The 24,311-nt window shown below is 40.7% G+C and overlaps 1 protein-coding gene across 1 annotated transcript; it reads right to left on the reverse strand.

The window, feature by feature from the left end:
- Positions 1 to 6,100: 6,100 nt before the first annotated feature.
- On the reverse strand, positions 6,101 to 12,206 carry NDUFAF4 (NADH:ubiquinone oxidoreductase complex assembly factor 4). Its single transcript, XM_081094744.1, has 3 exons — positions 11,875 to 12,206; positions 11,275 to 11,378; positions 6,101 to 7,155 (listed from the first exon to the last, which is right to left on the reverse strand). The coding sequence occupies exons 1-3, from the start codon at positions 12,008 to 12,010 to the stop codon at positions 6,871 to 6,873; spliced, it is 525 nt and encodes a 174-aa protein (XP_080950870.1). The 5' UTR covers positions 12,011 to 12,206; the 3' UTR covers positions 6,101 to 6,870.
- Positions 12,207 to 24,311: the final 12,105 nt, after the last annotated feature.

Here is a 24,311-nt window from a genome sequence, read left to right on the forward strand (position 1 = left end):
TGACTGGGAGTAACCTTAATTCCTCTGCTAGCAAGCATATGTGTTAAAAGATCAATACAGAGTCTTATTTCTTTAGACTCAGTATGGCACATCTTCTTAATCTAAAGATCAATACAGAGTCTTCTTTCTTTGGACTCAGTATGGCACATCTTCTCAATCTAAGGATCAATACAGAGTCTTCTTTCTTTGGACTCAGTATGGCACATCTTCTCAATCTAAGTTCTGTACTGTCCACCTTCTTACCCTACTTATCTTCTATAGGGGGGTCTGTAGCACCCTGGTGGAGTCCTATCCGTCCCGAGTGTGGGAGTTCTCAATGGAGGGGGCTTACCTAGGGGAATCCTGTTCCAGGAGTTCCCAAAGGTGTGGACGGAGTCGGCGAAGACTATCCACCCTCTTCCTACGGTGGAGTCCGATCAGTCCCGAGTGCGGGGCGCTTACCTAGGGGTCCCTGTTCGGGCGCCATATGCCGGGGTCCAACCCCAGCAGGTCCAGGGGTCCCCAAAGGTGTGGACGGAGTCGGCGAAGAAGGAATGACAAGGAGACAGCGTTCAGTTGATCAACAGCCTAGCCAGGATCTCCAGCCAAGTTCTGGTCTGGATCTCCAGCGAAGTTCTGTGTCCATGGTCTCTTGCTAGGTTCCCCAGGCAGGTTCTCCAGGTTCTCCAGCCAGGTTCTGTAGCCATGTTCCCTCGCTAGGTTCTCCAGCCAGGTTCTGTCCAGGTTCTCCAGCCAAGTTCAGTCACCAGGTTCTAGTCAGGTTCTCTTGCCAATTTCTGTAGTCAGGTTCAGTCCAGGATCTTTTGCCATGTTCTCTCCAGCGAAGTTCTTCTGTCTGTAGGTTCTGTGTAGGTGCTGTCTTCTTTCTGTCTCCTAAGTTCTGTGTCTTGCTGTCTTATTACATCTGTATTTATACCAGTTGATTCAATCCTATCAATCTCTATTACAAAGGTTAGGGCGTTTCTTATCTCCATTCCAGGGAGTAAAGATTATGTAGCTTAAGCATGATTGTTCATAGTTAAAGTGATTAATTACCCGCCTGGCACTTAGTTGAGGGGTTTTATTCCCTCCCTAACTTCAGGGAAAAATTCCTACCTGGGGAAACAACCTTTCTAGGAGAGGCATCACCTCCCTGACTTCAGGGAAAAGTTCCTACCTGGGGAAACAACCTTTCTCGGAGAGGTGACCTTGGTTAAAACACACAGCGCTAAGGGGAGCAAACATATTAACAACAGTATGCTATATATGCCAGGTCCCTTGAAACAGCAAGGATGGACCGGCTCCCGGCAACTTATCATCATTACATTAAAAATTACACAACTTCATCTCTGCTCAGGATCCTGTAAGCCTCTCTTCCCCAATTCCATGCATATGTGCTCCCAAGACATAATTCTATTGTTAGAGCAGTGACAATGGCAAACAGAGAAGAGCCCTGGAATTAGTGACCCGAAAGCTCTGAATGTAAAGCTTTGGTTTTTCTATAGGGATTTAGATCTAATATTTCATCATTTCTCCTAAAAAGTAATCTAATCCTGTTAGTATGGTAAGAGCAGCTATCAAGCAATAAGTGATAGCTATTTCAGATGCATCAAACCATTTTAATCCTTTAACATGCTCAGTTCCTATATATTTTCAGCTTGTACACAAGCTGTCTTTAGGCACAATCCCAATTCAGCATGCTTTGAGCCGCTTAAGTTCAAACCTTCCAGGTCCGAGTACAGAAGCTTTCTCATCACACCACCAGTTGTCCAGGGCCTCACCCTCCTTTTCTTGGTGTTTAAGGGCATGGAGAAATATGGAGGAGGGGATGTCCATTCACAAGTGTTAGTTGGGACAGATGGCTCATTTCTGAGTGTTTAGTGTTGCTGGAGATAAGAGGGTTGCATCCTGTTCCCAAGTGGCCTTCAAGACCTCCCTTATTGTCTTTTGTGGTTAGGATGACCATACTGCCTAGTTTGTTCAAGACATTCCAGTTCATGCTTTTGTCCTAATATAATTGGTGCCCTTATCACTCCCAAGTGTCCCCGTTTGGGCAATAAATTATATGGTGGCCGTGTTTATGGTAGAACTTTGCCAAATCCACCCACTTGGGCTGCTTTTCCTTTATCAACTGCCTGGATCCCTGTTCTGCCTACTTTATGATTAACCTCCTTTCCTCTTCTCCTGACCTTGCTGACCTCAAATCTTCATCTCCAGGAATTCTTTTCTTCTTCTCTTCATGATGCAGAAAGTAAACTTTAGACCCAAACAATACTGATATGCAACCTGCACAGAGGGTCAGCATACATCGTTTGGATAGTCTGGTGCCATCATAATTAATTATTCTAAAACCATCCCGGATCCAGAGCCCATCAACAAAGGAGTCTCTCAGACTTACTAAACCAGTCTATCATGGCAGACGGGGCTCAATCATGTACTTTTCCAGAGCTTCACAGGTGATTCTCACAGGGGCCACTGTGTAGTCCTGGCTCCATATGTACCAGGCACCGCACATGTCATCTCACTTAATCATTAGAATCCCAGAGGGGCAATATAGTGTGTAGTAGTTAGGAGCACAAGGTTTTAAAAATAACGTACTAAGGCAGCAATTTTTCAACCAGTGTGCTGCAAGAATCTTTTTAAAACATGTAATACCTGACTATTTAGTCAGGGGCACTGAACTCTTCCTTTAGATTTGCCGGAGTCCATTCATTGTCTTCACTAGCTGAGTGTAGACAGAGACCCCCAAAAGCTAGTAACCTTTGAAGTCCTAGCAAAGGTCAGAGCTGTGCACCACCCAGTTAATCTAGGAACCACCCAGTTAATTTAGGTAACGGTAGTTGAAGCATCATCCCCACCTTAGTTCACTTAATTCCTTAGATACTTGTGTAGATCCTTGTTGATTATTGTTGATCAGATACTCTGCCTATTCCTGGAAATTGTCTACTGATGAGCTAATCAGATTCTCTGTCTATTCCTGGAAATTGTCTGCTGATCTGTGTATCATTGAAACCTCCTTACCCTAAGGGCTACTTCAGATCAATAAAAGATTGGAGCGGCCTGAGCATCGGTGGAAGTCCCTCTCCTTGAGTCGGACTTGCCCGCCTGGTCCCCAATATTTTAAAATTATCTCGTGTCATTTTTCTCTCATTTGTGTGCGGCTCCTCTTTCAGATACCGAACCCTACTCCACGTGGGACATGGAAGGAAACACTCAACATAGATTGTCAAATAAAAATGTGACAACAGCCAATACAATAGCCATCCAGTGTGACTGCCCTGTCTTTAACCATAAATATATAGGTCATATAATAGTGCTGCATCTTATTGGTCACATTGCATAAGGTTGCATGTGATTAATTCTTGGTATCAGAAATTTTCATATACAAGTATAGGCACCTGATTTTTTAAAAAATTTGTTTGAATACTGTTAAAATGCTTTATTAGTTTTTTCTTTATTGATTAAAGTATTACCTATGTGTCCTTATCCTCCCATTCCCCCCCTACCCCCCTGCTCATGCCCTCACCCCCCTAGTGTCTGTGTCCATTGGTTATGCTTACATGCATGCATACAAGTCTTTTGGTTGATCTCTCCCCCTACCCCCACCATCCCTGGCCTTCCCTCTGAGGTTTGACAGTCTGATTGATGCTTCTCTGTCTCTGGATCTGTTTTTGTTCATCAGTTTATGTTGTTCATTATATTCCATAAATGGGTGAGATCATGTGATATTTATCTTTCTCTAACTTATTTCGCTTAGCATAATGCTCTCCAGTTCCATCCATGCTGTTGCAAATGGTAAGAGTTCCTTCCTTTTTACAGCAGCATAGTATTCCATTGTGTAGATGTACCACAGTTTCCTAATCCAATCTGCTGATGGGCACTTAGGCTGTTTCCAAATCTTAACTATTGTAAATTGTGCTGCTAATAACATAGGGGTGCATATGTCCTTTCTTATTGGTGTTTCCAGTTTCTTGGGATATATTTCTAGAAGTGGGATCACTGGGTCAAATGGGAGTTCATTTTTAGTTTTTTGAGGAAACTCCATACTGTTCTCACAGTGGCTGCACCAGCCTGCATTCCCACCATCAGTGCACGAGGGTTCCTTTTTCTCCGCATCCTCACTAGCACCTGTCATTTGTTGATGATAACATTTCTGACAGGTGTGAGATGGTACCTCATTGTTTTGATTTGTATCTCTTGGATGATTAGTGACTTTGAGCATGTTTTCATGTCTCTTGGACTTGTGTATGTCCTCTTTCAAAAAATATTTATTTAGGTCCGTTGCCCATTTTTTGATTGGATTGTTTATCTTCCTTTTGTTAAGTTGTATGAGTTCCCTGTAAATGTTGGAGATTAAACCCTTATCGGTGATATTTGCAAATATGTTCTCCCATGCAGTGGGCTTTCTTGTTGTTTTGTTGATAAGTCCTTTATCCATTCTGAGTTTATTTTTGTGTAAGGTGTTAGTTAGCACCTGATTTTTAAAGTCACTTTGGAGCAAAAAAGGTAGGTAATTACTTATTTTATTTTTATAAATCAATAAAAATTAAACCAATTTTTCTTGTCTGATCAGGAAAAAATATATATTTTGGGTTTGCCACAGAATTTTAGTAATTAGTTTATGTGTGCCACGAGATGAAGAGTTGAAAATCGTACTAGAGTTTAAATGCAGGTTCCAACACTTACGAGGGTAGCTTTGAAATGTTACTTTAGATCTGTTTCAATTTTCCCTGTAAAATGTGGTTAACAGTACTTATCCTCGACCTGTGGTAAATATTAAGCAAGCTAATAAAGTACCTAGTACAAGAATTGCTTTTAAGATGTTAGTATTACCTGTTTTACAGTCAAGGACATTTCCACGACCACATGGCTAGTGGTGTTGCTGAGATCTATAGGCAGGTTTTCTGGGTCCAACTCGACTCTTTCTGTGATACCACTACTACCCAAACACTCTCCTATATGTAATAAAAAACAGGAATAGGCCAATGAATGATATGGGAAGTACTTTATTTTATCATGTGACACCACATAACAGCCACATTTTTACAGCTGCCCAACCACAGTATAGATTTGAATAGGAAAAATGGCTCAGAAATAGCAGTATTAGTGATTCAAATATTGATCTTTATTTGATAAAGGATAGCAGTTTTGATGATTGATTTACCAGAGTTTTAAAATATAATTTTATACTGAATTCTTTTCTTAAAAAGAACTATTTTTAATTAAACTAGGTATAGTCACATAATGAAACTGCATTTAAAAACATGCTTAAAATTCCCATCTGTCAATTTTGCTCTTAGTATTAAAAATGCCTAATTCCAAAATCATGCTGAAGGCCTCCGCGTCTCTTACAGTATTTCTAAGGGACTAACTGGGAAGTAATGAATGTCCATCTTCCTTCAGAAAGACAGTGATAACCTGGAATTTTTCTTACCATATTTCCCAATATACACCTTATGCCCTTTTGAGATATGCTTATTGGAACAGCAGAAAAATACAACAGGATTGTGAAAACCTAAATTCTAAGCCTATGTCATAATTGTAAATAGGTCAAGAAAGTCATATTTGTTATCTTTTATTGTTTTTATCTTCACAGTAACCCTTAGAGTTAAGACAGCATTACAATCATTTATAGAGGAAATCATTCTCAAAGAGGTTACACAATCCAGCCAAAATCTCACATGTAATAACATAACAGAGTTGAACTTATACAGTTTTGCTCAAGACCCCAGTACATGTGTTGTGCTCATAAATTTGTTAAATGCGCCCTAACTGGTTTGGCTCAGTGGATAGAGCGTCGGCCTGGGGACTCTAGGGTCCCAGGTTCAATTCTGGTCAAGGGCATGTACCTTGGTTGCGGGCACATCCCCAGTAGGGTGTGTGCAGGAGGCAGTTGGTTGATGTCTCTCTCATCAATGTTTCTAACTCTCTGTCCCTCTCCCTTCCTCTCTGTGAAAATCAATAAAATATATATTTAAAAAAAAAATTTGTTAAATGCAGCAACAATTTCCTAGGTCCCTTCCAGTGATCACATTTTATGCTTCTACTTGCTATTTTCTTTCAACCAGCATTTAAATGAGAAAATATGTATATTTGGTCACCAAATTTATCATGGTTCTTTGATTTAACCATTCTTTAAAATTTTCTTGTATTTTCACCGTAAACCCAAAGAATTTTTTTTTCTTTTTTCAGATGGCTTCCACTACTGCCTGCCTCTATGAAACCTCTTGGACTTACCCGTTTGCTTGTCAAAGTACAGATTTGCTAACATTTTAAAAACAATAATTCTTTTCTATAATTTTAAGTTATTTCAAAATTAAATTTTAAAAAGGCCTTACTAATTCTTATTCCCTGTAGTAATAAAAATGTATTTTTTATTGGTTTTATATCCAGCTTCCTGTCTGCCTTTAGTTGGGAAATACTGTTGTTCTACCTCACTGTCAAGCCTCCCTTTCCCTAACATGAAAATGTCAGTCATAAGAGTCAGGAAAGCTCTCACTTTCACTATTCCATAGGAAGAATAAACTAATCACCTGAACTGGAAAGTTAAACTTTAAGTGTCAAATAAGGGATTCAGGACATTTCCTAAGAGGTCATATGACCAACTTAAATGCTGATATGCTTAAAATAACACTTAAAATTAACTCTTTTATGTGCAATAAATTTATATACCTGCTAGTTAGTCATGCTGATATTACACCTGCATACATACATGCCTAAACCAAATTAAAGTTGAAAACAAAATTTATTCTATCAGCAGAGGTCAATAAATAGGATGCACTCATAAGGAGGAGGGAGCTTTAAACATTCAGTAATTTATATAACTTAATATGCTAAAAATGAGAAAATAAACAGGGCATGGGGATAGGAAAAGTAATTCCAAGAGTTCCTTCATTTTGCTTGGATTGCTTTCTTGTCTTCAGGAGGGAAGATTTTGACTTCAAAAGTAACGAAATATTTGAGAACGGAATTTACATCTTTCTGTTCTAGATGGTATTCTTCTGCTATTTTCTCAGCAGTCCATGTATCTGGATAAAGTTTATGATTATTGAGAAGTGTCAAAGCCTCTACAATGGAAACTTTGCCTTTGGGAATGTTCTCAATATTTATGTCAAAATGATTGCCTTTCGGCAATCTGAACTCCTTTGGCTCTTGAGGTGTTCCAGCATCTTTGTCCTAGTGTCAAAAGACAAAAACAAACAAAAAGGCTTTCAAGACGAGAGAAAAGATTTGACATCTACAGACATGCTTCTCAAATCTCCACTATTCTTCTTCAAATAAATACTACACATGCTTCTCCAAACTACATTTTCTCATTATGATGAGCCACAGTTCAATGGCAATCACATCACCATTTAATCACTATAGCTCAACCATCATGAAGAAATTCAGGTAATTCTAGAAAATAATACTCGAATGTATACCATCTATTCCCATTATTTCATTTGTACAGAATATTAAAAGAACAATTGGATTAGGTTAAGACTGCTTTAGAAGGGCAGGACTCTGACACTGACGTAAGTTTACTTTATGATCTCCATTCTGATTCTAAGTTTTGCATTTCATATTCAATGCCTCCAAATATGGGGAATGAATTTAAATATTGCCAGAGATTTTCCCTCTTCAGAGAAAATAAACAAATGCTTTTAATACTCCAACAAACATAAATAAAACATTTTATGCACACCCATCTTTTCACCTGTCTGTACAGTAAAACCTCGCTATAACAGGCTAATTTGCATGAGAAGGTGTCTGTTAAAGCCGAAAGTCCATTATACAGTAAAGTAGGTTTTCTGAATACGTACGTTAAAAAATTGACAAATTAGTTTACCTATTTTTACTTATGTAGACATATGTAATTTAAATTAAGTATGTATGAAAAGTTTAATTTCACAGGAAAGTTTTTTATATGTATTACTATAATTTTAAATTTATACTGAATAGGTCTAGTAAATGTGTGCATCAACTGGTCACCTTGAGCAAACAAATGCACAGGGCTGGGGCGTGGCTTAGCTCACATGGGAACATCGGCCTTCACTCCTTAAAACTGCTGCAGAAAGTCATGCCACAGACAACGGAACCATAACCTCCAGTGATGAAGTATGATCATTCCCCGAGCTGTGACTCTTAGATTTAAATATGTAAACTACAGTTGCAGATATGTAATATTTATGTATGTCAGTGAAATTACTATAGTGTTTTTTCCAGCATATGGCCTTTCACTAAAATTTGTTAAAAATAACAGTGAATTAGTAACAAAAAAAAGCCTATTAATTTGGTTATAAGTAAATCTTGGTTAAAAGCATTTTAAAGTTAACAGGATATTAATCTTTGCATGGCTAGAAATTTAGTCCATTAAATCGAGGCTGTACCATCCAAGCTTAATCCTTGAATTTGTGCTCTGTATTTATTTCATTCATTACCTACTATGCCAAGCGTTCATTCCCTTTTTTCCTCTTGCTTTCACTTGTATCCTGCCTAATGCTGCTGTTTGGTCCAAATGCAAAAATGCTGTAGTCACCTTTAAAAACATCCACAAACCCAAACCCAAAATATCCTTTATGACCAGGTTTTTTCCTTCTCGTTAAGCTTTACAAAAATAATTCTTTTTTTAAAAATTTCTAATCCATAAGACACTTTTCAGGCTTTATTTGAACTCACTAGAGCACCTGAAGCTTGGTTTCAATGCCACCCTTCTCCTAGTTTCCCATCTTTCTCTCCAGTGGTTCCTTCTTTGTTTTCTTTGTGGACTGCTTCCCTTCAGCTGCCCCTTAAATGTTAGTGTGCCCCAAGTTCTGGCCTGGGCCCTTTTCACACTATACTCTATTACTCTTCCTAAGTAATCCCACATGCCACCTTCAGTTTCATTACTACCTACATGTTAATTACTTTCAAATGTGACCTCTAACCTAGACTTTCTCCTTACTTCCAGACCCAAATTTCCAAATGCCTCATGGGCATCTTTACTTAGATAATCTACAGGCACCGCAAAATCAACATATCTAAAACTGAACTTATTCCTTTCCTCCGAAAACCTAATTCTAGCCCCATATTCTCTATCTCAGTGACTAACACCACCTACCTCCCATATCCCATTCCAAAATTCAAAGCTTCTCTTATGTCATGTTATACCTGACACCTCCCTCTCCCTCACTCATAATATCCAATCAGTGACCAAATCCAATTGATACTGTCCCTAAGTCCTTCTCAAAGCCATTCACTTCTCTCCTAGTTACTAAATCACCTTAGTCCAAGCCAACGTCTCTTGAAGAAATTACTGCAAAAGCCTCTTAACTGGTATTCTCTTGCGATAAAACGTATTTTGTTCTCTCCTAACCCACTCTCAAAACTGTCCTTATTAAACCCTGGCAGCCCATCTATGTCTCTCTCTCACATCAGTGTTTCTCCCTCTCCCTTCCTCTCTCTGTAAAAAACAATAAGACAATTAATTAATTAATTTAAAAGTAATTATTTGATATATGATAGGCACAGTATCACTGATGTCTAGAGACATCACAAATGAATTGCCAGAAAGAAAAAAGGGACAAAGAACATAAATAGGTACCTTCAACCTTTTTTTATCACTCTCCCTTGAACCTTTTTAGACTTTCCTAATAACCCCTTTAAATTTTGACACCCCTATATATCTCCTTATGCATTGTATCTATATATCGTGTTTTACATGTAAAATCTTTTTTTTTTGCTCTCCAAAAGCCAATTTTCAAATGCATGATTTAACATGAGAGAAACAACGTTTATGGAAGTATTATTCAATACCTGCCTAAAAATAACAAAGAACATGAACATCAACTCCTATTATCTTTTTTATGTGAGCATTTGGTGATACCTAAACCCAGTTACTTCTACTACATGTAATAATGTACAAGCTTTATTTTACACATGAGCTTTATTTTTCTTTTCTATTGAAAAGTATACTAATAACTATATCTTTGTCAGTCTATTACCTATCCAGAGAGAGACAGAACAAGAGAATTTTAGAATGGAAAAAAATCTGGAAGTTGTCACTGGCACTTGCCACTTCTTTAATCAAACACTTCCCCTTACTTAGAACCTTCCTGCCCCCACAAACTCATCTGGTTAACTCCCATGCATCCCCTCAGGCGTCAGCCTGCATGTCACTTCCTCAGAAACCATCCCTGATCCCCCAATCTCAAACAAGTCCTCCTGATACACTCACAGTGCCTATATTTCTCCTTCATATCAGTAATTACACACTGTAGTTGCTCATTTGTTTCATGCCTGTGTCCCTCCTGATACTATAAGCACTGAGAACAAGGACTAGGTTTATTTTGTTCATCACTATATACAATGCGCTTATATCTGGCATTTATATATGGATTTACACATAGGTTCCCATTCTCAATGTATTCTTCTACGTATCCTATCTGAACATATTCTTAAAAATCAAACAAACACCACCAATACACCACTAAAAGAATTCCTGAAATTAAAACATACCTCAATACACTGAAGGGTAAATCAATAAATATATTTTTATTGATTTCAGAGAGGAAGAGAGAGGGAGAGAGAAATTTCAATGATAAGAATCACTGATCGGCCGAAACCGGTTTGGCTCAGTGGATAGAGCATCGGCCTGTGGACTGAAAGGTCCCAGGTTCGATTCTGGTCAAGGGCATGTACCTGGGTTGCGGGCATATCCCCAGTGGGGAGTGTGCAGGAGACAGCTGATCGATGTTTCTCTCTCATCGATGTTTCTAACTCTCTCTCTCCCTTCCCCTCTGTAAAAAATCAATAAAATATATTTAAAAAAAAAAGAAAAAGAATCATTGATCAGCTGCCTCCTGCACACCTCCTGCTGGGGATAGAGCCCAAAACCCAGGCGGGAGCCCTGATGGGGAATCCAACTGTGAGCTCTTGGTTCATAGGTCAAGGCTCAACCACTGAGCCACATGAGCTGGGCAAGAAAACAGTATTAAAGCTCTCTTTTGGTCATTCAAATGGTCAACCAGTACAAGTACCTTGCCAAATCTTACAAATTCTGAAATGATATAAAATAATCTACACAGCTGCATTCAATAAATAGTTTCACAAATCTTTTGGAATTTTGGTAACTATCCAATGCACCGAGGCCTGTGAGCCTTGCTTAGGCCCCGGGTTTAAACTTTGCCAGTGCACTGTATTCTGGTGGCGACCACACTGACAGGTCACAGCTGCAGAGCACCTCACTCCCGTTTACTACCTGCCACACTTCTCCGATAGCTGTCCTGGAGTCCAAAAAGGTGGAATTCTTTACAGAATGAAAACACACATTACCTGCGCAGAAGACACCGGATCTCTGGAATTAACGTACACATCTCTCAGTAATGACAGCAATTTGTCATCTTTCCTACCAATTTCTCCCTTAATATCCGCTTGGCCTAAGGAAAGAAAAAGAATGTCCACAAAATTAAAACCAAGTAAGAATGTCCTCTGAGTCCCTCCTAAACACTTAACACATGACAGTCGCTATTTGCGTTAAGAAACACTCGCTGGAGCAGTACGGAAAGTATTTTACAGCAAACCAGCACGCTAGGTCGCTCTGCGGAGACACCTGCTGAACACTTCCGCTGCCCAGGAGTCCCTGTCGCCAGCGGCCAACCGGGCGGACAAAACGCCGGCGAGGACCGCGGCGGCGGGGCCACCCGCGGGACGCCACCCCCGGGACTCCGAGGTGCGGAGCCGCCACTCCAAGGGAGGCCTCAGGGACCGGCTCAATGTCACCGGCCCGGCGGCTCCACCGGTCCGCGCTCGGCGGACCCAGCTCCTGCGGCCCACTCGGCCCACCCCGGCCCGGGACCCACAGCCACCCGCGGGCCCCGCCCACCACCCGCTCAGGGAGCCCCGAGCCGGCCCCGCGCGCCCCGCACCACTTACCGCTCATCTGCTCCCGCAGGAGGCTCTTGGTGGAGGGGTGCCTGGGGGCGGGAGAGGGTTTCACCTTGCTGATCTCCCGGGCCGCCCGGTTCTCCAGGTTGAAGTTCCTGATCGCGCGAACCACCGCGGCCCCCATCTCGTCACAGCATGATGCCCTCAGGTTCACGCTGCACGTGGGAAACCCGGCAAGGGCGACCTCGGGACACACCGAGCATGCGCAAGGCAGGGATCGACCCGGAGAACCGGAGCAGAGTGCGCGCCGTTTGCCCCCTAGCGTTCGGGAGGGCTCACGCCGCGCCGCCGCCTCCAATGAAGCAAAAGGAGCGCTGCTCTCCGGGGCGGGGCTCAGGAGGGGGGCGGGGCTCACGGGCGGAGGGGCGGGGCTCACGGGCGGAGGGGCGGGCTCAGACTCACGCTGGTTCTCCGCTGTGGAGGCGCCTGGGGACACCCGGGAAGCTTTAAAACAGTTCCAGGCCGCGCACGCTTTCCGATTTCATTCCTCTGGGGTGAGGCCCGGCATTGGCTCAAGCTTCCCACGTGATTCCAAAGTTGCTGACCGAGTAGAGGAAGTCACAGGAAATTGACCTTGAAGTCCTTTCACAGGTCGGTGCCGCGAAAGAGGAGCCAGTAGCGATGGCAATAGTTGCACCCGGATAAAGGAAGGTTCGGAAAATGCCCTTTCTTGCCTTTGCGAAAGGAACGTCGTGAACGTGTATTCATTTTGGATGAATATTTGTTCTCTGCCATTCTTATTTAAATACCCTTATTTTTCTGTCCCCTTCCGTGGTGCATTTCTGAGCCACCGTGTTCTCTCTTTTTGATTTTTTTACATCCCGCTGTTGTAATTCCGTTGACCTAATTTTACTGATTTCACTTACGCTGCCCTTTCTTTTCTCTTTATTTTTTATATTAATTGCGTTATTTGTCCATTCTATTAAGTGCTGAGTAACCGCGTCATTCCCGTTTTCCCCTGCATTACTCCTTTCTTTTTAAGCCAGAGAAACCGTGTAACTTGATGGAAGGAACAGCCAATTAAACAGGAAAAAAAATACACGGGTGTTGTGTTCTCTCCCTCTCCCTTCCTTCCATTTCTGAATGGATCACTGTTGCTGATTTTATTTATTGAAGATTGCCATTAGTCCATATTAAAGAACCTACCAGAAAGTAGCAGGGTTTCCACAGCTACAATATTTCACAGACTGTGGCTGCAAAGATGTTTTAGGTGTTCCCAGATATGCTCAGCAAAGTGAAGTTCGTTGTGTTTTCTTTGTTTTGTTTTGTTTTTTAATCGCTTAAACACAAGAAAGAGTCCAGGTAAAGACAATCTAATTGAAGTAATAATAATTTTTAAGAAAAGAATTATAGTAAAGAAAGGGCAGTTTATTTAAAGAAAACTACTGTCATTATTAAATATACTTAATCATAACAAATGTATTACAAGGACCCTAGCTTCCACCATTGATTATTGTGAAGAGTTTTTACTGGGATTGGTATACGGTTAGTTGGTAAGTTATCCTGAAGGTGGCAGGCTACTCCAAGATATCCATCTTTGCGACATAAGCATGCTCTGAACTGCTTTCTAGCCCAGGTATTCATATTTCCACAGGTGCCGAGAAATTTTCATCTACCTCATTATGTCCATGAGCTTCAAAAATTATGGTAGCAATTCAAGTCATTGTTAAAATATTTTAAAAGTGAAAAACGATTTTCATGGAAATTCCACCACATTTCTGGCAGCATGAAAAGAAATGTTAGACAAAAGTGACAGGAAGTGTAGGTTGCTGTGGGGATTACCACATAAAGAATTCCTTGAATTAACCACATTTAGGTAGAGTTCAGATTAACCTATGCCAGCGGCTTTGCCTGGTTCTGGCTTGATGCTGCTCAGGCCTGCAAAGAACCAAAGACAAGGCAGAGATACTCCACCAGAAATGCACAATTGGCCCTCACCCCTTGGGAGTCATCATGGAATTAACACTTGAACCACAAATGCATAAATCCAGCTCTTCTTGTCAAAACATAAATTAAAAGAAAGCCTGAATTCAGAATCCCCCTGGGCTTAAGGGTCAAAGTCAGGTCTCCAACTAGCTTGCTGCTCAGAATTAAGCATCTGTCTGAGAGGAGTGTTATGATAGGTGTGTTTTGCTGAATACCTTAGGATACAAATAAAATAGATCCAGGGTCTTGCCAACACATTAGAATGTAAATTCTATGAGGAAAGGATTTTTTTTAATCCATTTTGTTTACAGCTGTATTCATCACATTGAACAGTGCTTGGTACACAATAGGAACTGAATGTCAAGTAAATCTCAAATGAACCCAAAGACAAGCAAGTCCCCTGAGGTGGAATCCAGACCCTAAACAGGTTCTCTTTGCTTTCAAAAATGAGTCCTTGTGAAAGTCACTGGAGACTTCCAACATTTCTTGGTAGCCAGTAATTGCATAATTTCATCCTCATATCTTCTTTGACTATGACTTCTTCGTCTCCCTCTTTCCTTTGTAATATTCTTGTGATTACAAGGATCTAACATGAATAAATCCAGAATAATCTTCTATCTCAAGAGCCTTAATCACATCTGCGAGGTACCTTTTGCAAGTTCTTGGGATTAAGAGGTAGACATCTTTGGGGTGTGTGTGTGTGGTGGGGAGGGCAGGGATGGGCATTGTTCTGCCCACGATAGTCATCATCTTCAGAATATTCATATATACCGACATAGCTATGATCATGTAGTAAAAGACAGAATGATGGAGAAAATGCCCAGTACAGGCAGTCCTCCGGTTACGTCGGACGACATGCGTTATTTCATGATTACGTCGCCATCTCCGATTTATTTATTAAAAAAAAAAAACAAGCTCCGTCATTTCGACGTATGTACATATGTGCTTTTTAAAATTTATTATTTATTTACCACAAGTAAAGGTCAGGAATTGTTATCTTTCTTTTAAATTCTTTTTTTACTGTTTCACTTTGTTACTGCTGTGTATGTGCTCCATGTGAGTGACGTAGGTGCTTATGTAGGTGGGTGCGGACTTACGGTGAAAATCCCGTTAAGTCGCGCCATAGGAACGGATCTCCGACGTAACCCGAGGACCTACTGTATTCTTCATTCAGCTCCACGGAGCTTATAGTCCAATGAAATTACCTAATTGTTGAAAGAATAAAACCAACCCGTTTGGGTAGTAGTACTCTTTCTCTCAGGTTTGCCTAAGAGCCATGGTAGCTCACTAGTAAATTGGACACTAATGTGCCAGGTCAGCTCTGCCCAGGGAGGCAATTCTTATGTTCCCAGCCTCTCATCTTCTCTGTATCTGAGAAGCCTCCATGAGCAAGAGTATGAATCTGCCTTGTATATAAAGCAACATGACCAGTTTCCCTAATTACAGCATCTTAGAGATGCCAGAAGTCCACCACTTGTCTTACTCTCCTTCCCATTGTTTCCATCTTGGTTTAGAATTTTACAATTTCACCCACCCATTTCTTTCATTGCATTGATACTTTTCTCCTCTTTCTGCCTGCATACACTTTTAAAAGGCAGGTCCTCGTGGGGACGGCAAGCCATTTGTGGAAGAGTTTATCAGTTCTCTGAACGCTCAGACTGGAAGGAGATAGCTATCTGAAAAGCAGGGGGAGAGAGGATGAAAGCAGAGACAGAGATTACTGGGGGAAAAAAACCCATAGAAAATGAGAGAGAAAGGAACAAAAACGTAGTCTGAGGCAGAAAGGAGCATCTAGAACTCTTAACATGGCCAATGAGGCTCCTCTCCTGCAGCTTCTCTTATGATTCTCCTCGTCCAAACTGTTTAGAAATGAACAACATTGAAGGAAAGAACTATCAAAACCTGTGGAATGAAATGCGTGGGTTTCTATTGAATACATTTCTTAGAACACTAGAAAGAGTGGAGGTAAGTAAGTATGAATTAAACATTTAAATCAAAACACAAGGAAAAATATCAAAATAAATTTAAAAATTTTTTTTAAGGACTGATGATAAATCAGAACTTAATTTTATAGAAAAACACAGTTCTTTTAAAATATACAATCTGACAAATTTAAGTAAAAATAAAGGCACAAATAAAACCCCTTAGAAATTTTTTTGGAAGGAATATGATCACAAATATAAAGACTTATTTTTAACTGAGAGAAAATGATATGTACAGGCTTGTATACAACTTTGATATGTGTTTCCTCCCTTTAAGTTACTTATTTCTAACCGATAGAATATGGCAAATGTGAACAGAGTTGAGTAGAACAGAATAGCATGGGGACAGATGTAGCACACAGTCAACCAGAGAGACTATGGTCATGTTCATTATTAGCTCATGTTAGGTAAGACTCCATCCCAGGACACAGAAGTGAGCAATTCTCCTGTTGGTCTTGATGAAGCTAACCACCGTGTTGTTACACGTCTTTCAGAAAAGCCTTGTGGCAAGGAATTCCAGGGGCCTTTAGGAGATGAAAGTAGCCCCCAAGTGACAGCCAGAAAGAAACAGGTATCTCAGTCTCACAACCACAAGCGACTGAATTTTGCCAACAATCCCATGAGCCTGGAAGAGGTCTCCAAGCTCCAGAAATTAACACAGCCCAGTCAATACTGTAGAATCATTTCCATTTATTCACTAAATATATTTGGTTACATTCAGCACCCATTATTAATAATAAATTTAATCAGCTAAGACTAGAAAAAAAGCTTCATTTACTTGATAAAGAGTACACATTTAAGATTATAGAACATATCATATTAAATGGTGAGATGTTAGGAGCAACCCCAGTAAAGTCTGTTCTCTACTATTGGCCTTATTCAACCTTTTGCTGAAGGTCCTAGCTAATAAGAACAAGAATGGGAAGTAAGAATGATTTGTTCTTTTGCAAAATCAGTACCTTTGTCTTCCTACAAAATTCAGGAAAATCATTGAAAGCATTTTTAGATCTTATAAAAGAATTCAATAAGCTAGCTGTCCTACACATTAGTTAGAAAACGAATGGCCAAAAAATCCCATTGATGATGACCACAAAAACTATTACGCCTCTTAAAATAAACTTCCCAAACTGCAAAACCCAAATTAAGTAAACCACAAAACTTAAGAAAATACAAAAAAGGAACACATGGCTAGATAGATGCACCAGGTTTCTTTCTTATTTAAAATTTAATCCTCACCTCAAAGAGAGAGAAACATCGATGTGAGAAGAAAATATTGATTGGTCGCCCTCCTTATTTGTCCCAGCCAGGAACCAAACCTGCAACCCAGGAAATCAAATCTGCCCTGACTGGGAATCAAAGCAAGCGCATGTAGGTGCACAGGACGATGCTCTAACCAACCGAGCCACTCCATTTGGGCTATACCAGGTTACTTGATGATGGTCCAAAGAGTTTAAAAGTGTCAACTCTTCCACAAATTAATCTATGAGTTTGATATGATTCCAGTGGAAATTGTGAAGTTAAACATGAAAACTGATACTAGAGTTCACCTGGGAGATAAGATATGAAAAAATAGGCAGTTAATTTTTGCAAAACAGCAATGATCAAGGACGTAAGATATTAGAACACAATATAAAACTTTATAATATTTAAATAAGAATAGGTAAATAAATCAGTAAATATAATAGTGATGGGACAGATCTAATTATGTATAGAGTGACATTTAAAATCACTCTGTGATGTAGGGACCTAACTTTACCTCCTCTCCCCAGAGAGCCAAATTTCCGACTACATTTATTTGCCCGCCTGCCATATCCCCTTGCTCTCCGTTCCCGTTTGTCACCTCTCCTTTTTTCTCTCCACTTTTCCCTGCATAACTTAGCTTTCATAATGTGTCTGCCCTTCCACGCCGCACACACGGTCTTGGTTTTTATGGAAGTAGGGAACATTTTGTTATGCCTTTGATTTGATTCCAATGAGGTAATTTCGTTCTGTCCTTAGCAATTTAATCAGTACAATAATTCTTTATCTTGGCCCTGGCTAGAGAAGGTACTCCTGACAATTTGTCAAGGAAAGCAAGTGAAAAGTTCTAAAGAACAAGCAAATGCACTCTAGCCGGTTTTGCTAAGTGGGTAGAGCCTCAGGGTTGAGGGTTTGATTCCAGTCAAGAGCATGTACCTCAGTTGCAGGCTCAATGATTCCCCATCCCCGTCCAGGTCACAGAGCATGTGAGAGGCAACCAATCAATGTGACGCTCTCACATGGATGTTTTTCTCTCTCTGTCTCTTCCCCTCCCTTCCATTGTCTTTAAAAATAAATGGGGAAAAAATATCCTCGGGTGAAGATTAAAAATCTACACTAATAAAAGACAAACATGCAAATTGACTGTACTTTTTCTATGCCTTAAGCCACGCCCACCAGCCAATCAGAGTGGCTATATGCAAATTAACCCAACCAAGATGGTTAATTTGCATATATCAGCTGGGAGCGAAGACTGAAGACAACATGGAAGCGAAGCGCTACAGAAGAGAGCAAAGTAGAGATGGCAGAGACAGGAACGGAGCCAAGGCTGCGAAGGCGGGAGGCGGGAGGGGAAACCCAGCTGCAGTGGCTGGGAGCGGAAGCGAAGCCTGCCTCAGTGGGTTTCGCTCCCCTCTCTGCTTCGCTCCAGCTGCAGGAAGCCCTATTCTTGCAGGAATCTTCCTGCAATGGGCCTCTAGTAATAATAATAATAATAATAATAATAATAAATAAATAAAGAATATGCAAATGCTCAAGAACTCATTTTAATTTCAAATCTTATGAAGACAGGGAATATGAAACAGCTATTCCAGAAAAGCTGTGAAGAGCAAATTGCAACTAGAGCAATATACCTTAGCTAGTGCACCCAATTCAGTAACTCTGGAGCTAATGTCCATGTTGGTTCTCTCTATCTGTCTGTCCATCTGCAGGTCTGAGCCTTTCCCCCTGATTGTAACTGTCTTTCTGGCTCTTTCCTTAACTGCCATAGTATCGCACAGCAACTACACACAGGCTGGGCACCAGACAGACCTGCACTGAACCTAGTTTTATCTTCCTGACTGCATGATTTTTGGGTAAGTCCCTTAAATTTTTTGGTGCTTAGTTGCCTCATCTGTAAAATTGGAATATCAATACTATCTACCTTATTGGGGGAGTGGGGGGACGTGTCGCTGTGAGACATAATCCATGTGAGGGCTTAGGACTTGGCATTAAGTAAACATTTAAACTATTACTAGTAGTTATTTTCTTATACGTAACAAAATATAAATGTCATGAAATATTTTGATAGTAATAATGTAGGTTTGCTTAGCACTTTATAATTTATAAATTAGTATTTTCAGATGTGTTTTCATTAATACACTGTTGCAATACTCTTTAGTATTTTAATCATATTTTGGATATTTTAGAAGATTCATTGAGCCGCCTGGTATTGTTTTTAAAATGGTGTCTAGGAAGTATATGAAGTACCCTTGCCCATAGACTTTCAGGAGCAGTTTCTTATTATCAGGTCAACCCTGCCTTTTTATCCCAATTGTCTCCCCTTTTGCTCGTTTCTCCCTTTATCTCCAGGAATTGCACTCCTCCTCTGAACTTTAGTACACACAACCTCCTGCCTAGTCTCATTTCTGTTGGATGTGACACTCTTAGCTAAGTCAGGGAGGCAGGAGTAGTAGGCAGATTTCTGTGGCCCCCGTGACCCTAAGCAGAGAACCCAGACAGGCCTGCCTGGATTTTTTTTTTTTAATATATTTTATTGATTTTTTTACAGAGAGGAAGGGAGAGGGATAGAGAGTCAGAAACATCGATGAGAGAGAAACATTGATCAGCTGCCTCTTGCACACCCCTCATTGGGGTTGTGCCCTCAACTAAGGTACATGCCCTTGACCGGAATCGAACCTGAGACCTCTCAGTCCACAGGCCGATGCTCTATCCACTGAGCCAAACTGGTTACGGCAAGGATTTTTGACCTACAGAAGTAAGAGGTAATAAATGGATATTGTTTGAAGCCTCTAAGTTTGTGGTGACTAGTTATGCAGCAATAGAGAATGAATAGAGCAGGTAGTCTGAGAGTAGGGTTGGGGATGAAGTGGGTGGCAGGGGATCCAGGCAATCATAAAGCCCACGGAAGGTATGCTCCTGACCCTTGAACCCACCAACCAAGGAGAGAGCCCAGGAATTGCATCCTCCCTTCGCAGCTCACTCTACATATCAAGTGCATGACAGCATGCCAAAGCACTGTCTGGAGCACCAGGAGCAAAGATGAGGTCAAATCCTTGTGTCCAAGAGTGACAATACTGCAATGCAGTGCTATCACATTGGACTATTAACAGAAAGAACAGCCCAGGAACAAAAAGCACAAGAGGGTAGGGCAGGGGTGGGCAAACTTTTTGACTTGAGAGCCACAATGGGTTCTTAAACTGGACCGGAGGGCCGGAACAAAAGCATGGATGGGGTGTTTGTGTGAACTAATATAAATTCAAAGTAAACATCATTACATAAAAGGGTACGGTCTTTTTTTTCAATAGTTTCATTCATTTCAAATGGGCCGGATCCGGCCTGCGGGCCATAGTTTGCCTACGACTGGGGTAGGGGCAAACATACATTAAGTTACACAAAGATTTTTCTACTAAAAAGGGAAAATTATGACTCATCTATAATAATAAAAACGTAATATGCTAATTAGACTGGACATCCTTCTCGACGACCTTCCGGATGAAGCCAGGGCTGCTAGGGAAGCCTGGGTCCCAGGTGCCAGAGGGAAGCTAGTGCCAGCAGCCAGGGAAAGGAAGGCCTACTCTTGCATGAATTTCATGCATCAGGCCTCTAGTACAAATATAAAAAACATGCCAGTGATTTTGCTTAACTTAAAATAAATGAGGGAACCAGTAAGATTAACAACCAGTTAAAAGAATAAAAAAACACACCATCAGGAAGGAGAAGGAGAGGGAGAGGGAGAGGGAGAGGGAGAGGGAGAGGGAAGAGATGGCTAGTAAGAAAAAGGCAGGGAGAATGAAATGAAGCTATTGTTGAAATTATTCTAGATCAGCTGGTAGAGATCTTTAAATGATGAAATATAGAATTTGGTCATTATTCTCTATGTATGAAGGTCTCTTGAATGGAAGTTAGTCATAAACCTGTTTTAGAAAAATGATTGACATCTACATAAAGGATGGTTTGGGAGAGAAAGAGAGACCAGGTAAGATGCTGTTACTATTGTCCATGTGGGAGGTAAGCTTTTTTGTCCAATTCTCTTAGGGATGCCTATTTAATAAGAGATCTTTGGAAGGCCGCTGTTAGATATAGCTTCCACTTAAGCTGGATGAATAAATAACAAACCAGACAGTGGGATTTGGGATTCAGAGGCTGAAGCATGAAATGTAGTCATCTATTTTAATATTCTCATGTGACTCAGTGTAGTTCATGTTTTTCAGAGCTGTTTCAGTGTGATCCTGTGGACTTTGCAGGTTCCTAACCCATGGCCACAGGCTTGGTAGCACTTATACTTCCAGGGAAAGCTAAAAGTATCAGTACTTTCAAAATATCTCAGCAGTGTGACTTAGTAAACCTGTAGATGAGGTTTCTATTTTTGTCAAAAAATATATAATTCATGTACCTAGCTAGTAGCTTTATTTTCATACGGAGTTTGAATATGTTTTCTGTAAGAAATTATAAATGTTTTTGCAAGTAAGGGAGAATGTTGTTTTGTGAGTTTTTTTAAGCATTGTAGCTTTGTTAGAAAACTAGTGGTAGCCCTTTTAAAAATAACTTTTGATTCTGAAAATTTCAAACACATTTAAATGTACAGAGTTTAGTATAATGAATCACCATGTAACCTTTATCTGGTATTAATGATGATCAATTCATGGCCAATCCATTTTTTTCTGTATACTCTACTTCCCATTTTCCTACCTCCCTGTTATTTTGAAGTAAATCCTGTACCATTCTAAGGGCATATAAGGAAAGACAGGACTGCTTTTTTAAATATAAAATAAAATAATGGTAGTCATTTTTAAAAAGCCATGAATGAGAAAAGTTACAGACTTTGGATAGGTTTACATTTGGTAATTTGTTGTTAATTGTTTTCAATGAACTTGAGCAATATAGTCATAATATGGCAGTTAAACATTTCATGCACAAGAAGCTCTTGAAGTGGTGTCTCGCCCTCTCTGCACACTTCAGTGCCCACAGGCTTCCCTCTCGCTGGCTTTCCTCCCTCTCAAAGGCTGGGAGTTTGCAGTGCATCAGAGGAATGACTGTAATCTCATGATGCCAGAACTGAGCTCATTTCTGTACCAATTCCTGCTACAAGGCCATTTTTGTTTTTAACTGCTTGGTTGAGCCAGATGTCAAGTGAAATATGATTCATGTGAATAATAACATCCTATTCCCGCTCCCTTGCCAGCACCTCACCTCTGCCCCCCTACCCAGTCAAGGGTTCTGGTGAGTGCCCAAGATGTTCAACTAATAGCTCTACTTTGCATGCAAGTGACTGATTTTCCATCTTCCAACTCAGAATCGATAGGACAGAAAGAAGATTCATATACTCATGAATAGGGGATCATGCGGCAAAATTCCTAAATTTAACGCATAAGACAGCTGAGATCTAGGGAAATAGTAGCTGAATAGTGGCCCCACAGACATCCAGGTCTGTGGAAGTACTTCATAGGACAAAAGAGACTTTGCAGGTGCGAGTAAGTGAAGACTCTTGAGATGAGGAGATTATCCTGGTGGGCCCTAAACGCAGCCACGAGTTTCCTTATGAAGGAGGCAGAGGAAGGTTTGACACAGAAAAGGGCTATGTGATCACTGAAGCAAGGTGCTACTTTGCTGGCTTTAAAGGTGGAGGAAGAGGCCATGAGTGAAGAAATGCTGAAAAAGGCAAGGAAACAGATTCTCCTCTAGATATTCCATATGGAACATGGCCCTGAAGATGCCTTAATTTTGGACCAAACTATCTCAGGCTCTGACCTCCAGAGCTGTAAGAAAATAGATCTGTGTAGTGTTAAGCCACCAAGTTTGTTGTAATTTGGTACAACAACCATAGGAAGTTAGTACAGGAGGTCTTCACTGTCCTGCCCAAGACAGTGGCCAAGGTGAGGTATAGCTACACTAGATCCCATGTCTTTTGACTTCTGGTTTTAATCAGTTAACTGCCATGTGTCCAAAAATGAAACCATTGCTTGCATCTATAGATGCTTATGGCCAGGCCTGCCACCTGGACGTGTCACAGGCTCTCCAAGTAGCTAAAATCTTCCCAGAGCCTTGGTTCTCAGGGGCAGTCTTGGAGGCAAGCATCTGATTGCTCACCCTTAGCTGCTAGTGCTAAAAACTCTATCCCCAATGGACAGGAGATTTTAAATCAAGTGACAAGTTTCTCATAATGGAATTTCAGCTTGTAAGAGCCTAAAGGGATGGACATACCCTGGGCAAGGGGGCCTGATGTATATTCTCAAATGTCTTGGTGGATTGAATTCTGCCTGCTTGAGGTTGAGGCTATTCATGCATCTTTAGAATCCAAAGCTTCAAAGAGGGAAGGAGAGCCCTGTCTTATGTATTTGAACTTATTAAGTCATTTGATAAACATGTATTGAGGGTCTACTATGTGCCAGGCATTATGCTAGCCAATGGAGATCTAGTACTGATCAAAAAGATAAACATCCCTGCCTTTATGGAGCTTATGTTCTGGTAGGTAAAGATAATAATCAAAGATATGAATATATCTAAATATTGATATATGCTAATAAGTGCATTGTAGAAAAATCAAACACCGTTGATTTTGGTTTTGGGCTATGCTTTACAAACCAGCTTATCTTACCGTTTTACAAAGAGCAAATCTATTGCTACCCTGCTTACCCTGTTCTGGGTCACTCTTTAGCTCAGACAGTCTCATCTCTTAGCTTCAAAATGAACAAGCTAAGAGGAAACCTAATCAGGAGAGATGGGTGACTAGCCTGAGATATCCTACAAATGGTTAGAGGCCTGTTCAGAACTGGAATACTGGTATGATCAGTCACCATCCAATGTTCTTTCTTACTGCATGGAATTATTTTCAGTCCAGCATTTGAGAGTTAACCAGAAAAGGAGAATAGAGTTCTTTCCAGGACATCAGCATATTCAGAAGAGATTGAAAGTGCTGTGACTTTTATATGTAGGATTGGGATTGTGCTTTAGACACATTACAAGTTAGAAAGAGAATGTCAACAGTGTTGTCCTGCTGGGGTTGTATAATTAGGAGAATGGAAAGATTTAGAAGACTTTGCACTTTTCCATACAGGTGGGAAAGAAGAAGGGGCAGGAGCAGGACCGGATGTATATGCCAGGAGTTCAGAGACAACACACATGGAGCCAGTTTTGGAGGGGAGCCAGGTTACCATTTACTGCAACTCTACTATGAGTTGGCACTTTTTCTAGACCCAGTGACAAGAGCCCCTCACTTTGGGAGTGAAGAGCTATACCAGGATCCTGCATCCACAATCCACCTCTCCGCTACCCACAGCA

The sequence above is a fragment of the Myotis nattereri genome (assembly GCF_964212035.1).
Source record: "Myotis nattereri genome assembly, chromosome: 6".
Lineage (NCBI taxonomy): Eukaryota > Metazoa > Chordata > Mammalia > Chiroptera > Vespertilionidae > Myotis > Myotis nattereri.